Below are 16,319 nucleotides of genomic sequence, written 5' to 3'. Positions count from 1 at the left end.
TTGGGTATCACTGTACTGTGCATCACTATTTCCCCTGGGGCTGTTATCTGTATCTTTTCTTGTAACAGAAAGCTGTGTTACAAACTGGGATATAGATTTTGAAAGATGTTGGGTGTTGTTAGCAGAAAGGCTGGGTCACTGGTTGCATTATGGGAAATGTAGGATCTGGCGTTCTGGGAGCTCAATACTGAGAACTAAAAGTGAAGATCAGGAAATAATTAATTTCAGGAACACCAGTTGTAGAAGGATCATGCCAGGATCATTTGCTAAATAAATGTACCGACCTACATGTTTGTTTGTTGTATCAGCATGTAAGTGACTACAAATGAAGACCACACAGCATATTGTCTCATTAATATCTGTATTTTGCCAACAGTTAATGGTGCGTATAGACATATCTCAGTACTGTTAAACACTTAATCTGCCAACATGCTCAAAATGGGAAAAATCCAGTACACTGGATCATTCTTATTCATAATCTGTGTCCAATTAAGAGTTCAATAGGCAATGAAGTAAAAGTTGAAGCTCATCTCTACTCATTTCCTCAACTCATTCAATCCATAGTCATGAACGACTGTGAAATTATTTAAGGTGGTTGGGGACGATAATGTAGTCACGATCCGGTCCCTCATGGCACCCACCATCTCACATCATCATCTCCCTCTGCGTCCTCCTCAGAGTCTCTTCCTCATCTTACCCTTCTTTTGACCACCTCGTCCAAAACCTGACTTCTTAACGTCTCCAACAAACGGTTTGTTCTTGGCACGGAGTTTCTTCATGCCACCACCCTGCAGGAACTGCTGCTTCTGCTGCTTCTTGCGCTGTTTCAGGATCTGCTGGCTCGTCTTCAGCTCTGAGCGGATTTTTCGGCCTCCGGGCGTATGCTGCGGTGTTGCAGACCTCTGGAAGTTAGAACCTCCCCGACCACGTCCACGTCCACCGCCACGCCCACGCCCACGACCTGACACATGGACGATTGAGAAAAAGGGATTCAGAGAAAGAATTCAGATATCGTAAGGGTATGTGTGGACGGAGAAATCCAAATCCAGATCCAGATCCAAATCCAGTATTTATCCAAATACCAATTTAATATGATAGTGTTATGGATTCCCAAAATGTCGAACTATTCTTTTAAATTGTAATATCTGTTCATCGACTATAGCACCGGTTAGCGTAGCACAAAGACTGAAACGGGCAACAAAAAACTTGTCTTCCTGAACCTTTAAGATTACTAATGTCACAATACATATAATTTGTTTAAACGGTACACATCATGTTAAAGTACATTTGGTTGCTTGGAGTCTCAGATTCCACCCAACCACCACTCTGATTTGTATACTGATTAAAGAAAGGAGAAAGATAAGATAGTTTTAAAGGTGCATGTGGTCAGATTTTGTGCGACCCATCTGAGCAAATCCCCCCCCCCCCTTCCAGTACTTGCGCTAAGCTAAAATTGGTATCAATATTTCAATCAATTCAGCAGATTAGATTACTCAAAATGTCAAAATTGTCGCTTTAAAACCTAGATAGTATATTTTCAGAATGAATCAGATAATTTCAAATGCAAGTACCTTCATTAGTGATCAGTTGACTTCATCAATTATTCATTTTATAACAGTACAGTCCATCAGATGTGTAAGGCTGAGCTAAAACCCTGAAATTTGCTTATATTTGAATTTTTCAGGAGGCAAGACATCTCCCACTGTCTATTCTATCCCTCGATGGGGAGAAATGTTCCTCGCTGGGGCGCCTTTCTGCTCGCAGATACAGTTCCGTGCACTCACATCACAGGAAACTGCCTGCTTTTTATCTGTGCGGGTTTTGAGACTAATTAAAACCTCATAAAGGAGCTCCAATTCTTGCTCTTTATCAGTCTTTTTCCTCTATGAAAAAATAAAAAACTAAGCATTTGAATATTGATTTGGAAGTCGATTACCATAGCAACGGAAGAGGCTTCAAAGCATTCAGGTCAGCACTAGTACAGATGAAATGGATTAGAATTATGGAGGCTACAGATGCTCTCCTACCTCCTGCTGGCCTCCTCCCTGCTCCCATTTCTCCATCCGAGCCATCTGCGTCATCAACCTTGTATTTCTTCTTCCACTCCTCGTAACTGACATGTTGTTAAGTGATACAACAACTAAACATTGTCAGAGTGTAACAGACAACAGTAGCAGACAGTAACAGTAAACACATGAAGACATTTGGTCTGAGGATACAAGTTCTTCCTGTTCCTCTTGTTGTCGATGACCTGACCACCATCTGTCCTGATCTTCTTCTTCTGATCCCCCTTTCCAGATTCTCTCACAAAGCGCTTCCTCTTACGGTCCCTATTAGTGATACAGAGTCACTGTGTTATTGTGTGAAATGGCCAAATTAGAAGCATAAGATGTCAGAAAGTGTGATGAATTTAAACTCTCACCATTTCATCATGTGTTTGTGCTGGTTGAGCCGCTCTCCCTCATCTCCCATGAGGTCCAGGACAGCTGAGGAGGCCTGCTGCTCAAAAGCAGTGCCCTCGCCACTGAGACTTAACCTGGCGTCACACAGAACATGAACAACGTGTTATAACACAACGTTGAGACATTTTAATCATGTTTGACTTTCAAAGTTGCGACGCTCACCCTCTCTCAGAGTCGAAGTCTTTGGGTCTGTAGGGGATGTAATACTCCTCGTCTTTGCCCGACTGTCTGCTTCTCTTGTTATTTGCCCGTTCTTCCCCATCTTGCCGCAAGATTCTTCGTTTTCCACCTACTACTGAAGAGAACACCCCCTGGTGGACACAGAGAGAATTACATGTTTAAAAATTGCAATAAGTTTGTAGTTAAATTGCTGCGTACAAAATGTGGATTTGCTACAACAGTAAAAGAAATGAGTAATGCTGCTCGGTCTTAATTAAGTTTATGCAAGTGTTGACATTTCTTACAGTTTTATACATGTCATTTAGAGCTGAATTGATCAGTCACCAAACTGATCAATGGTCAAAAAAAAGGAGATTAATCGGCATAGTTGCTGATTTGATATTTCTGACAATTAATTTTTCAGTCAGTCATTTTTCAAGCATGTTCTTCAACATGTTTAAGACACAGATCAAGGTTACTTACTGTTACAACACTGAGAATATTTATGTCTGTTTTTTTAATAACCTTCACCTCTCAAAGACACCTAAGGGACCTGCCTAATATCTGGACATCCAGCCCGAGGACATCTCCTCGGGCCTTTAGAAACTGTTATTTTTCTCCATTTTATGACATAAATGATTAACTAGGAAAATAATTAGTGGATTAATTTATAATGAAAAGGATATATTGCAGCCCTAACGTCTTTTGACATGTAACGGATAATTACATCATCTTATTTCCTACTTCGGTGCTTGATTAAATTTTTACCACCCGGATGAACTACAGATGACCGACACACGCATGTTTTGGCATCTGGATTATTCTCAGTGATCCAGACATTACACCAAAAACATACTGGGAAAAAACACACTGTAGATCCCCTGGTTTCAAATCCTAGTGCTACAGAGAAATGAGAGTCTCTTGCCGTTAGATCTTCGTCCTCCTCTCTGCCTGTAGAGTGTGTGAAATCATCGTCAGCTATGGTTGGGTTGATGGGCTGCCGCAGCTGGCTCTCTGCAGCCCGGCTGTCTTTCTGTTTGGTGAACTTGTCCACCAGCTGTGTGTCTTTGGAGCGTTTTTTCCGCATCACCTCACTAGCTTGTGTCTTACTGCTAGAGTTGATTTCAAAGATAGTCTAGAAGGAGACAAAAAGAATATTTTTTGTTTAAGCAGGAAATTGCAATACTTTGAGATACCTACATTATTTTCTACTGCAACTTACCGATTTGGATTTGTAGCCTTTGATTGCATCAACCAAATGAAGGCGATCCAGTTCCATTTTCTCCAAACCCGACCCTGAAACAAGATTAATGAAATCAGATTACCAACTACTGCCTTTATCATCATCACTGTTCTCTTCGCAGCTCATCCTACTCCAAACTGACCTAGTAGTGGATGGACGGCCATGAGGGACGTATCTGTGTTTTTGACCCGTCTGATGGACTCCGTCGAGGGGTTTGGTCGAGACTTGAGATACTGCTTGTAGGCGTTCTCTGAAACACGATGCAGGTTCTCCAGGTCGTGGGAGTTTTCGTGAGCCGTGAACAGATGAGAGCTTTCGTCATCCAGGATACTCTGAGGGACCCGACCAAACACACCCTCTGAATCTGGAGATCGGAGGGGAGGTTTTAAAATTAGAGAGAGCGACAGAAGAATGGCAAAGAAGTCTACTGGCAGCCTTAGATGTATAACACAACTCAAAGTCTACCTTGTGTGTGTTCAGGTGTGGCGAACTGAACGGGCCTTCCAAGGAAGAGGTGAAGGTCGTAGACTAAAGGCATCTCATCTTGACAAATCATACTGTAGGCTCTACCGCTGCGGCCAGCACGCCCCACACGGCCTGATGGGAAAAGACAGGCGATGACCAAATAATCCCTCATTTATCATATCAAACTCATCACTTCTTCTACCCCCAATTCAAATTTGGCAAAAATGAAAGAAAAATACTTGATTAAGGGTAAATAGAGGGCTTAATTTAGTGCATAAGCAGCTCACCAACTCTGTGAAGGAATAGCTTAGGCTTGGAGGGGAAGTTGTAGTTGATGACATTGTCCAGCAGGGGGATGTCTATACCACGAGCCGCGACATCAGTCACAATCAGGACCATGGCTTTCCGATGCACAAACTTCCCAATGTTGATTTTCCTGGCGGTCTGATCAAGAGAGCTGTAGATGTAGGCACACTCCACACCTTCTGAAGTCAGCAGCTGGAGATGAAAACACAAAAAAAATGTAGCATAAATCAAAGCTGATATTTAAAACATGGCTGTTTAAGGGAACATACACGGAAATAGAGAAAAGACTGCTGTTTGTAACTTACCTCTTTGAGGTACTCTACATGGTGTTTAGTGGCTACAAAAACCACAGTCTGTTCATGAATCTTCACTACGCTCCTCAGCATATAAAGCAGCAGTGCCTGCTTGTCATCCGCACGGACGTGGAAGAATGACAGCTGAGGGAAAACAGGAGAAATTAGGATTTTGTAAGCATATTGTGCACCTGTAACAGTAATTTCTGAGTTATTGAGTTATGAACACATAAGTTATTTTGATGACTTTTTTACTGATCAAGTTAGTAGGAGTCTTTAAAGAGCATCTGAAGGATGCAGGGTCACTTTTTTTATTCTACAAGTCTAAACCACCAGTTCAAGGCCATTTATGAACAAACATTCCATTTACATGATTTAATCATTCGTAACAGAGGTCTGAGTTCTACTTAGTATGTATGTTAGTAGTATGTATGAATTAATTTAAAAAATGAAAATTTTCCTCTCTAAAAACACTTCAATAACTGGAACAACTCCAAATTATCAGCATTATCTTGCCAATTATTTCATGTCTGCTTAAATGTGTCCAGAGCAGCAACACTTAGACGATCAACTATTTTGGTAACTGATTTATCGTTTCAGTCACTTTTGATCAAAAATGTTGGTTACAGATTCTTAAATGTGAGGATTTGCTGCTTTTGTTTGTCATCTATGATATTAGATGACGAGTCTTTGGGTTTTGGACTGTTGGTTGGACAACAGATGCAATTTGAAGACATCACAGACAAATCAATAAAGCCATTTTTTATTTTATTTACCTTGATCTCGTCACTGAGCTTAGAATCAACATCCAAACGGATCAACACTGGTTCAGTCAACCCTGGAAAAATAAAGAAATATACAAACATTTAGTGAGCTTGAATCTTGATCAGTAATCTTTTATCATCCATATCAGTATGATCTTCGGTCAGTCAGTGACAGAACTGACCTGCTCTAGCAAACTCAACCAGCAGTTTGGGCAGAGTGGCAGAGAACAGCAGAGTCTGTCTGTTGTCTGGAAGCCTGCGGATGATCTCCTGGAGCTGCTCGGCGAAACCCATTTCAAACAGCCTGAGCGAAGAGAGAGCGCCAGCATATTAACACATAAAGGCATACGAGTGAATCAGAGCTGTGAATTGAAAATACAACGCCTTTCTCACCTGTCAGCCTCATCAAACACCACGTACTCCACATTGTGCAACTTCAGGTTCATCTCCGTGACAACGTGCATGAGACGACCGGGGGTACCGATGATTCTGAGGAGAAGAGGCACAGCGAATCAGGACTAAAACAGGCACAAAATGATGGAGAGAAACAAGATCATCTGTCAGAACTACGATGAAACACTTACATGTCAGGGTTTTCATGAAGAGCAGCAAACTGATCGTCCATGCTGGAAAAGAGCAGAAAGATTTACATTCACACCAGAGTTAAAGGATCTCATAATACAACAGGTATATTGGGACATCACTCACCTGTCTCCACCGAGGATCAAGGCAGTCCTGAGGCCGGTGAATTTTCCCAACTATAACACAACAATGTAGTGAGAAAAAAACATCAGAGACAGGTTCTCAAAAGGAATCACAGAGCAACTAAACAGTGATTAAAAATTAGATTATCATCTGTCTGACCTCTTTCGTGAACTTCATGGTCTGCAGGGCCAACTCCCTGGTGGGGGTCATGATGAGGGCCCGGGCTCCCGTTTGGGCTTGAGGGCCTTTCAGCTTCTCAAACATCGGCACCAGGAAAGCAGCTGTCTTACCACTGCCGGTCCTGGCCATGGCTACCATATCTTTACCATCCAAAATCACCGGGATAGTCTGAAATGGTAAGAGGAGGATTTGGCATGAGATACTGTGCAGTTACTTGTCACAAATGTTGGGATACTGGATCCTGAAGTAGTGCTGACTTACCTTTCTTTGGATCGGGGTAGGGACTTTGTAACCCTTCTTCATGACGCCTTTATATACAGGGTAGCTTAGACCTGAAATCGTAAAGAATTTAGTTAAACAGTATTGCGTCTGGGCAATAATGAATCAGACTTTCAACATTATGGGTAACCAGTGGACATGCAGCCCCATCTGTGGACTCTTCACTGGGTCTTACCCATAGACTGAAAGCCTCCAGACTTCTTCTTCTTCTTGTTTTGGGCTCTGACCAGCTGCCTCATGTCAGGCTCCACATCTGACGGGTAGTCTGATGAGGCAGGGAACCTCGGCAGTTTCGTCCCCAACTGTGAGACCAACAAGGAATCACAAAAACAGATTAACAAAATCCTTTTTGTGAAACGGAAAAATGGAAATTCCAAATGGACTGGAAAAATTCATAGGCTATTTCAAGTCAATCTTAAGTCAAACGTACACTTAGAATTTAAGAAAATAGATAACAATTGAGATTATAAATCAATCATAATATTATCTTTTTAGCCAGATCACCCACTCCTCAAGTTCATGTTTTCGTGGTTAATTCTGACAAGATAAGAAAATATCTTATTCATCCCTCAGACAGTCTATGAATATGCAAATATTGTTAATTTCAATATTTAATTGTGCAACTTTCATGCTGGTATCTAATGATTAACAAAGAAACTTTCCCTCTTCAGCATATGAATGTGACAGAGGACAAGCCAACTACTTCTGCTCAAACAGTAAAGCTCAAACAGCCAAGTAAAGCAACAATTAGCAAAACACATCTTTGGGCGGAGATGGACGTTAAAGGATTGATTGAGTCACAAACTGTGTGACTGTTTAAGCACAAACGTATCCAGAGTGAGGTAAAGTGTCTGGAGGCAGAAACATCTGGTTGTAGATGTTTTGCCTGAGGCGTTTATTATTGTAGCTGACCTTCAAATGTTGCTGTTTTGGGCTGCTTAGTGTCTTTAATGTTTGTGTCCAACTTGTGTTTGTGTGTATGTATGATTATGCTGCTGCCTGTCTTGGCCAGGACACTCTTGTAAAAGAGATTTTTAATCTCAATGAGTCTTTCCTGGTTAAATAAAGGTTAAATACAAAAACAAACATTATACCAAAGTAACAAAGATAACAGAGTGGATGTAGAAGTTATTGCACGGATGGAGCAACAGGTTAGTTGTTCAATCATACCAACATAAATGTGTCAGAATATGTATAATTACATGTAAAGTGACAGAACTTAAAGGATGACTTTTCTCCAACATGTCAAACTAAGTCGTTATCTACCCTCATGAAGATGGATAGTTGGGTCAAGTTTTACAGTCCACAAAACATTTCTGGAGCTTCATGGTAAAATATTGTAGCAAAATTCTCATAAATAACTAGTAGAGAAGTAGGCGGGGTATTTTCTAAAATGTAAATACAAAAAAGAAAGAAAGAAAATGCCTCTATACAGCTCATCCATTGTGATCCAAATATCCAAAAGACTCAGTGAACAGTGAATAATTTGACTTATATAAGGATATAAATAAGTCGATTTTGGATCTAGGCGTTTGCAGAGACTTGGACTTGAACACACAAACTGTTTGTAGCCATTTTATGAATAACTACGTTGTTTACGTTATCAAACGAGTGCCCATGTACTTAAGTCATTTAAAAGAATTCTGTGACACTATTGTACTGTGAAGCTACAGAAATGTTTTGTGGATCGTTTCACTTTATAACTTGACTTTCAATCAGCATGAGGCTCACTGGATAATGACTCAATCGTCATTATGGGGTGAAGTTATCCTTTAAAACAGACGTGGTCGCCTCCGAGTACGTAATACTGCGATTTTCATATGGTAAGAATTATGACATTATTCATATTAATGTCATTACTTTTAAATATAGTTAGCATGTTTAAAGAATTTAAAGGGGGCATCCGGATTTGAACCGGAGACCTCTTGATCTGCAGTCAAATGCTCTACCACTGAGCTATACCCCCTGACGACTTACACCGAGGTAGTGACATGACATCTGCTGTAACACACTTTCTATTATTAAAAACTATGTATAGTGTGTACTAATATATCAACCACGGGCAGAATAAGTAGTTATAATGTGTAATTTCCTTACAGAATCATCGTCTTTAACTTCAGCAGCCAGCTCGAAGTCTCCGCTGTCAGAGTCCGCCTCCGGCTCCCTGCTGCCCGTGTACCTCTTCTTCTTCGTCAGTTTCTTCTTCCTCTGCGCCATCTTTAAGCTTTAAGTCTCCCTCAAGACCGCTGCCAGTAACTTCAGCGTACAATATATGACACAAAAGTAGCGTTAAACACAGCTCATAGCGTCTCAGCACAAAACAACACGGTAGGCAGACATGTTGGACACACGTGTGAGCTTCTTCTTCTACGTTTTTTTCTTCTCTTCCGGTTTAGAGGGGCTGCTGGTGGAGCTCAGCACCGCCATCTACTGGCTCCACGCAGAGGCCCAGTAAGTGTACTGCTCACTATAATCTATGATTATGTATATTTTACTCCACCTCCACTCCCTCTGAGGCGATGTATTCTGTATGTTGTGTAATTCCTATTATCTTTAACTCTTTCCAGCGCCTCACAGCGCCATGTTTGACGTAATAATGTCTCATTTACTGACGCAGGATGCAGATGTGATAATCTGTACCCTGCTTCAAAGGCAATACTGCAACAACCGTGTAACGGAATTTTCCGCTCGTGCTTTCTCCATCACCCTCAAACTCCAAATTAATACAATGAATTCAGTGGAGAAGGCTGATATTTTGTGTGAGATCCGCGAGCCTTTGTTAACAAGGAGCTTGTAGATCCCAACTTCTGATCTGCAGTTTTCATACTCAATTCTTTGTCAAACTAGCTCATTTCTGTTTCTGAAAGAGTGGAGTGACATCCATCTTGAATGTATTCACCCACTGTTTGATCCAAATCGAACCAGAAAGGAAAGTTGTTATTTTATCACATGCTAACTTGAAAGACATTGTCATTTTTGATGGCTTTTCACCACCTTATATTGTGTTATCTCTATGTGTACGCTTGTAATGCAAACACAGATATCTTGCAGCAGTGTCTTAGTGTGAGTACATATTACACCCTGATTACTTTCTCTGATGCTGAGATGTACAGTCCTCAGAGTCCAATCCTGATTTAAGGGTGCAAAATGTAAGAGTTCTTTGTCGAAAACATAAAAAAAAAAATTATAAGAAATTGAAAAATGCAATTGATTGATATACATATTATGACGTTATCTAAATTAACTTTGACTTTGACTGATTATTGTCTTCATAAACCCATTTATCGGCCAAGTATGTGTACATATACAAGCAATTTGACTTTTTTTTTTATTGCTAACAGCTAAGAACAAGGGCATCAAACATTAACAAATAAAGGTATAGAATAAAACTGACCACAGGAGAATATGAAAAAATATATGTAATCATGTCTATCAAAAAAGTATAATGCACCAATGACCAACAACAGAATATTAAGTCCAGTGTTTGGTAAGTTGTAAAAAAAAATGTCTTTGTGTTGTCACTTCACATTTCTTTAGATTCAATTTTCAATCTGAAATTGTGACAACTCCGTACTTATGGTCTGGTTAGGTTCAGGCACAAGAACCATCTGGTTAGGTTGCAGAAAAGATCTTTTGGCTTAGAATACCTGATTCGGTGGCCACAAACAAGACTAAATATGTCCAGACTTTCCGTTAAATATATCAGGTGTGTGGCACCACAAACATCACTGGAAATCATCCCGAGATCTCCTTAAAAATATTCAGTGGTTTCACACTTACAAATGTTGTAACGCAGTCTCACACTGTGGTCACTGGCTTGGAAGCAATGTGAACAGCCATGACATGTACAAAAACAGCCGATCAGTGGTTTGCAGAAACCTTAACCCTGGTAGCCTACTTCCAACATTTAATTCTGGTGACTGGGTTGAGTCAATACAAATTACTCACTATACATATCAAAGTGATTTTCATGTCTTTAGCACATGATGTGGCAAGAGGAGCTGGCAGGATGTCCTGCAGCTCCAGTGTAACGCTTTCCTGTAAACATCTATCTAAACTCATTCATGTCATTAGGTTGATGTGAGAATAATTTCAGTTACTGTCTGAAAAAAATGAATAATGCTATTTTTCAGCCTAGAGTTGGATTTATCTCAGCCTGCTGGCACCTCCTAATGTGTTAAAATCCCCTTCAGGCATGTACGTTTGAGATGAGTAAAAAGTGGCAGGCAGAGCCTACCCATCCATGCAACAACTGTCACATTTATGCTGCTGGAATCCTGAGGTACGCTATGAGATTCCTCTAGAAAACAGATTTTAGTCCACTGCACAAACATAGGCTCAGAGAATCGAAAAGTTTCAGCCGGCATTATGCACTATGCAAATTTTTGGGGATTCTGCCCTTGAAGTGCCATATTTATTACACACACGCAAAACTAAATAAGTCATTGTTTGAGACAGTTTAGCTCAAAGCCGCATTTTGTCATTCCCCGTCAAATAATACCACGTTGCTGCCGATGACACAACAAAACAGAGCTCTGCCTCCATTCATAAATATTACCCCGCAGCTTAAAAATCGAATATCCTCCCCTGACAGCTTTGACTTAAAATTAATCTTGCACTACCAGTTGAATCTGAAAGGGGATTTTCTGATTTTTGCCTAAAGGCTAGGATGAGTAATTTTGTCAAAATTTTGTACCTTGGTAGCATCCAATAATCCATGCACCCACTCCTCCTGCACATTGATTATTGGGCAGTTAAAATGTCACTGACATATTCCACATGTGGTTTCATTAAAATCTGTGGTGCGGCCAGCTGCTGCTGCTGCTGAAGAAAACAGCTGCCCAAGACATCAAAAACCAAATGAATTCTGGGATGTGCAGTATGTTTTTCATGAGGAGCCAAGAACGCAACTGTGTTTTTTCTTATTATTTCTCATAAACATAATTTCTTGTTTGATCTCATGGAAATGTTTTGTTGTGTTGTTTATTGTATGATGTGTATCATTAATGAAAACCAACATATAAAGAGTGGATCTGATAATAAAGCACATTTTCTTTTGGTCAGTACATGAAGCTGACAGGACTTTTTTTTTTTTTTTGCAATTGCTCGCAACTTTCTGTTGTTTATGAGCAGCCACAGTTGAAATTTTTCAAAACACCCAGTGGAAATGTGTCCTTTGGATGATAACACTGACACTAATATGGCAGCCAAAATGTGCAGTACACTGTTTGAAGGCAGTGGGCTGATGTACAGTAAATAAGTCAACACCATGGCAACAGCCTGGAGCCAATGCCATTCATATTCCCCTCAAAGAGCCCCGGCTGCGGTGGCCTGGTGCCAAATCTATTCAGGGGAGCTGAGAGGGGAAAGCGGGGTATGTAGGCGGGCAACAGTTGCAGGAAGCCACCTATGGGATCCGCTTTTTGTTTTCAAAGGTGATTTAAGTGATAAAGCCTGGGGGGGATTAAGATATGAAGCTGGCAGGGATGAGAAGGTTGTGGTGGTTTCGACTTGGCGTTGAAATAAAAAAAAAGAAAGAAACGTGTGTTGGCATCAGTGCGTTATCAGGTCAGCCTCCAAAGCTCCTGGCAGAGTCTTAAAATCTCAATTTCCTCGCCGTGTCAAGCCCTCATGTTAAAAAGCGTTCTCCTGAATCCCCGCTTCATCTCCACATGATGTTGTTCCGGCAGTGTATGATTATCTGACGGCGCTCTCTTATTTATGAGGCTTTTAATGCTTCTGTCGACATGTATCATAGCCTGTGAAAGAAATTAGAGCGCCATGTTTTCTAATGTTCCTATTGGTAGCGTGGCCGGATGACGCCCTGCCTCTTACAAATCCCCTGAGAGCCCCTGCCATCGATTTCACAAAGTGTGACGATAAGATCTGTAAATGAAAAACATACATAGATTTATGAGCACTTACTCTGGCTAAGCTGAGCTATAGGGGGACTTACAGCAGACAGGGTACGTGACCTTTCAGAAATCTGCGGCGTAAACTTGAGTCAGATGGTTCCGCATAGGACACAAATACGCTGGTTCATGAAGCAATCAGTGACCTAATGGGCACTGAATGAAAGTCATTAAGAAAACAGATGTCAACATGTCTCAGGTTGGATTTTCGTAAGGATGTTCTCCAGCAGAGTTTGTATGTGTGCAGCAGATGCCGCCACTAAGCCTCTGAGATTTAGGGGGAATGTTTAAATTAAGAGATTATTGAGCCAATGGTTTGTAAAGCTAAGCTTTTAAATGGGGGTAGCAGTTAAATATTCTTCCACTCTATCTGTGTCGATTTAATTATTTATCAAGCGCTCTATAAAGCGCTGGCCGTGGGTTCGGTTGGCCCTTTAAAAATAGTCCAAACATCCAATTAGCATTTGCGAGTGATGTGCTGCTGCATATCAGGCAGCCTTGTCCCTCCAGCGAGCCTTCAAAATGCTGGTTTGATTTTCCATGCCAGACAATGTACATCCAAGAGGCAAATTAATCACGGGGATCTGATAACAGCTCCTCTGTTAAGCTAGAAACGGCCGCATGGGAGGAAGTATCAGCTTTGGAGTCGCGTCGCAATGAAAGATTACATCCTCAAATGTGAGATTTACTGTGACTCTTCCAACTGTAAAAACTGCTGAGAGGCAAATCAGAAACAAACAAAAAAAACATTTTGTCCCTCAGCTTGGTCGTGCGTATACCTCTGGATCAGCAACCAGTGTGCGTCAAGCAGCCGTAAATAACCCGGTGAGGAAAGACAGTAGGTCTTAAGGCAGTTGAAGAGAGACAGAGAGGGTCAGAGCCTGGTCTTGGGCTCGCCGGGGCTGGCATGGCACTGCGAACGTGATGGTGCCACCCCCAGTGACAACAGCAGATGGTGAGCGGGCCCCCGGCTTCACCCTCAGGGCTCCTGGGCAGGGAGACGGAGCAGCCATGCACAAAATACAAGGCCACCGATTGGACTGTGCCTCTTAAGATGCCCCGGGCCGATAAGATGCTGAGGGGAGCAGCGCTTACATGCTTGAGAAGCCGTACAATTATGTTAGTAGTTTCTCTGGACCCATCATGGTAGACTTTGTAGTTTACTAGGTCAGTAAATTGGGAAGCCTCAGTCGGGCAATGGCAATTGGATTGCAAGACATTGAAAAAAAAATGAGTAAAAGGTGTCAGGAAATTCTGAATTTTTGTAACTGTACTGCATCTGCATTCTTCTTTTTTGCTTTGCTTTTCTTCTGTCCTGCACAGCATCATGCTATCAAGTGCAGTGCATCTGTCATTTGAATAAAATATGTGAATCTATCAATTACAGCATGTCCAGGCATTACTAATTTATGCAAGGCCAACAAAAAGCATTGTTTTCTATGTGAGTACATAAAAAGAGTGTGAATTCATGTAATGAGTGAGTGAGTGCAGTCATAAATGTAGGCTATGTTATTCCTCTCTACATGCTGGGGACCGTAATTTAAAGGACCATGAAGCAAAAATTCAGAAGTGCTTACTTTCCCACAAACGGGGCTAAGCCTTTTGCTGAGACGCCTCCTTTGCTGTTTAAGGAGAATTCGGCTTTGCGCTCCGTTTAGTGTAAAACTGCAGAGGCACATACATCCGGTCAAACTTTCAATTACTTGATATTCTGGGTGCTAAAAGGCAGTTTCCCTTCAAGGCTTCAGCGGTTAATCTTACAGCTTGTGCCAGCATTAAGGAGATAATCATGGGACATGTGACAAAAAAGCACAAATAACTTGCCCCGAACCGAGACAGAAGAGACCCCTGAGAATTTCTCCAACCAGCGACGATTGGTGGAGGGCATCAGAGACTCTGAAAGTGAAGTCTCAAAAATCAGGGATCTTCATGTTGTCCATGATTTTTTATTTTTTTTGTTTTGCACGTAGCTGCGCATAGCCTGCAGAATATCTCTTCGTGTTGTTGAATATTGTGGTCAAACACTACTGGATTACTGCTCATTAACTCTGCAGAGAACCCGACGGGCTGTGGCTAATACACGAGACTTAATGGCCATTTCCAGTCTGATCTCCTCTACACTTTAAGGGGAGGGTTATATGCGATGACAGATGCCCAGAATTAAAGCTCGCAGAGCAGAATTAACTTTTCATGTATTTCCCTTCTCACGTCCTTGTTGTTTCTTTTTGGTCGCTGCTCGCACAGCCCCAGGCTCACTTCTTCTTCTGGTGTCTTAATTGCAATTTCATCAAGAATTTAAAGCCATGTAGCCGTCCCTATTCTCGTCACTGTCACTCCAAACTAGCCACCGCAGGGGACTTCAAGGGTATTTAAAGCAGCTATTGTGTGTCATGAGATAAGTCAGGAGCAGCTCGGGGAAGACTCACTTTCATCCTTGTGGTACTGCCGGACCTCCTCTCACCCCCCCCCCCCCTCCTTCAAATCCATCCGTCTCTCACTCTCTTTCATGGATTTATCACTCAAAGGCTCAAGCAGCTCAGCAGAATATAAATGAATAAAGGCAGTGAGATGGGAAAGAGGAAAAAGGTTGAGACAAAATTGTATGTGCACATCAGCATTGGGACTTTTACCGGGACTGCTCTTTTATGCTTCACACCACTCAGTTGCGCCGTGTTGATGCAATATGAAAATTTTGCATTACAGATTCATCACCCGTCTCCATGACTAATGGGAATCTTGAGATGCTGAGTTGTGCGTGACCATTGTAAGTCAATAAAAGATAAGGCTTTTATTGTGGGAAGAGTCAGAGCAAAAGTGTCACATCCTGGGAAATGGGAGTATTTTTATCGCCTTGCAGAGAGTGAGATGGAAATATTGGTGCCACTCTCATGTTTGTACAGGAAATATGAAGCTACAGCCAGCAGCTGGTTAGTTTATCTTAGCTTTGCTTAGCCCACTGGAAAGAGGGGAAGACAGCCTGCCTGGCTCAATCCCAAGGTAAAAAAAAATCCACCTACTTGTACCTCTGAGGGCCCAAACACACCAAATCCGCACTAAAAAACAGGCGGCGACGAAGGCTGACAGTTGTGGCAACGAAGGCTGACAATTGTGGCGACGAAGGCTGACAGTTGTGTCGCTTCACTTCAACTTCATGGGAAGAAATACCTCTCCATACCACCAAGCACCTGTAGTTTGCATTCAACGTTCAAAAAGAAAATCTAAAAAAACGTTGTTATGATAAAGTAGCATTGTTTCACCGCTCTTGATATTATAGCCACTTCTAATCAAGAATATGTCAGACAAAAAGTTGCAAATGACCAAAGAGTGAAAAATAAGGGGAAAGCCAACCAAACATGGATACTACAGCAACAGGCTCAAGAGGCTTTCCCTTTCTTTTTCCAGTTCCTCCTCTCGTGTATTCATTCACTGGGCTGAACAGCCAGTCTGAGCGATTAGCCTCACCGACGGGCTCTGCCGCCAATTCTACACGCTTAATCAGCCAATGTGCCATTTGCACAGTGATACCGTTGGCGGGTCTTGTGCGGTGGAAA

General features: G+C 41.7%; 1 protein-coding gene and 1 non-coding gene across 2 annotated transcripts; both read right to left on the bottom strand.

Annotated features, from left to right (window-relative positions):
• Nucleotides 1-344: 344 nt before the first annotated feature.
• On the bottom strand, nt 345-9,073 carry ddx54 (DEAD (Asp-Glu-Ala-Asp) box polypeptide 54). Its single transcript, XM_030436637.1, has 20 exons — nt 8,954-9,073; nt 7,032-7,158; nt 6,839-6,909; nt 6,557-6,745; nt 6,401-6,450; nt 6,277-6,318; nt 6,086-6,181; nt 5,875-5,996; nt 5,705-5,766; nt 4,941-5,072; nt 4,617-4,827; nt 4,330-4,461; nt 4,007-4,228; nt 3,844-3,917; nt 3,547-3,756; nt 2,625-2,773; nt 2,423-2,536; nt 2,220-2,330; nt 2,028-2,113; nt 345-961 (listed from the first exon to the last, which is right to left on the bottom strand). The coding sequence occupies exons 1-20, from the start codon at nt 9,071-9,073 to the stop codon at nt 675-677; spliced, it is 2,607 nt and encodes an 868-aa protein (XP_030292497.1). The 3' UTR covers nt 345-674.
• Nucleotides 8,751-8,822, bottom strand: trnac-gca (transfer RNA cysteine (anticodon GCA)). The gene has a single exon. It is a non-coding gene; the product is annotated as a tRNA-Cys (tRNA).
• Nucleotides 9,074-16,319: the final 7,246 nt, after the last annotated feature.

This window comes from Sparus aurata, chromosome 12 (assembly GCF_900880675.1).
Source record: "Sparus aurata chromosome 12, fSpaAur1.1, whole genome shotgun sequence".
NCBI lineage: Eukaryota > Metazoa > Chordata > Actinopteri > Spariformes > Sparidae > Sparus > Sparus aurata.
Note: the sequence above shows the minus strand (reverse complement) of the source record. Positions and strands in the feature narration are given on the sequence as shown.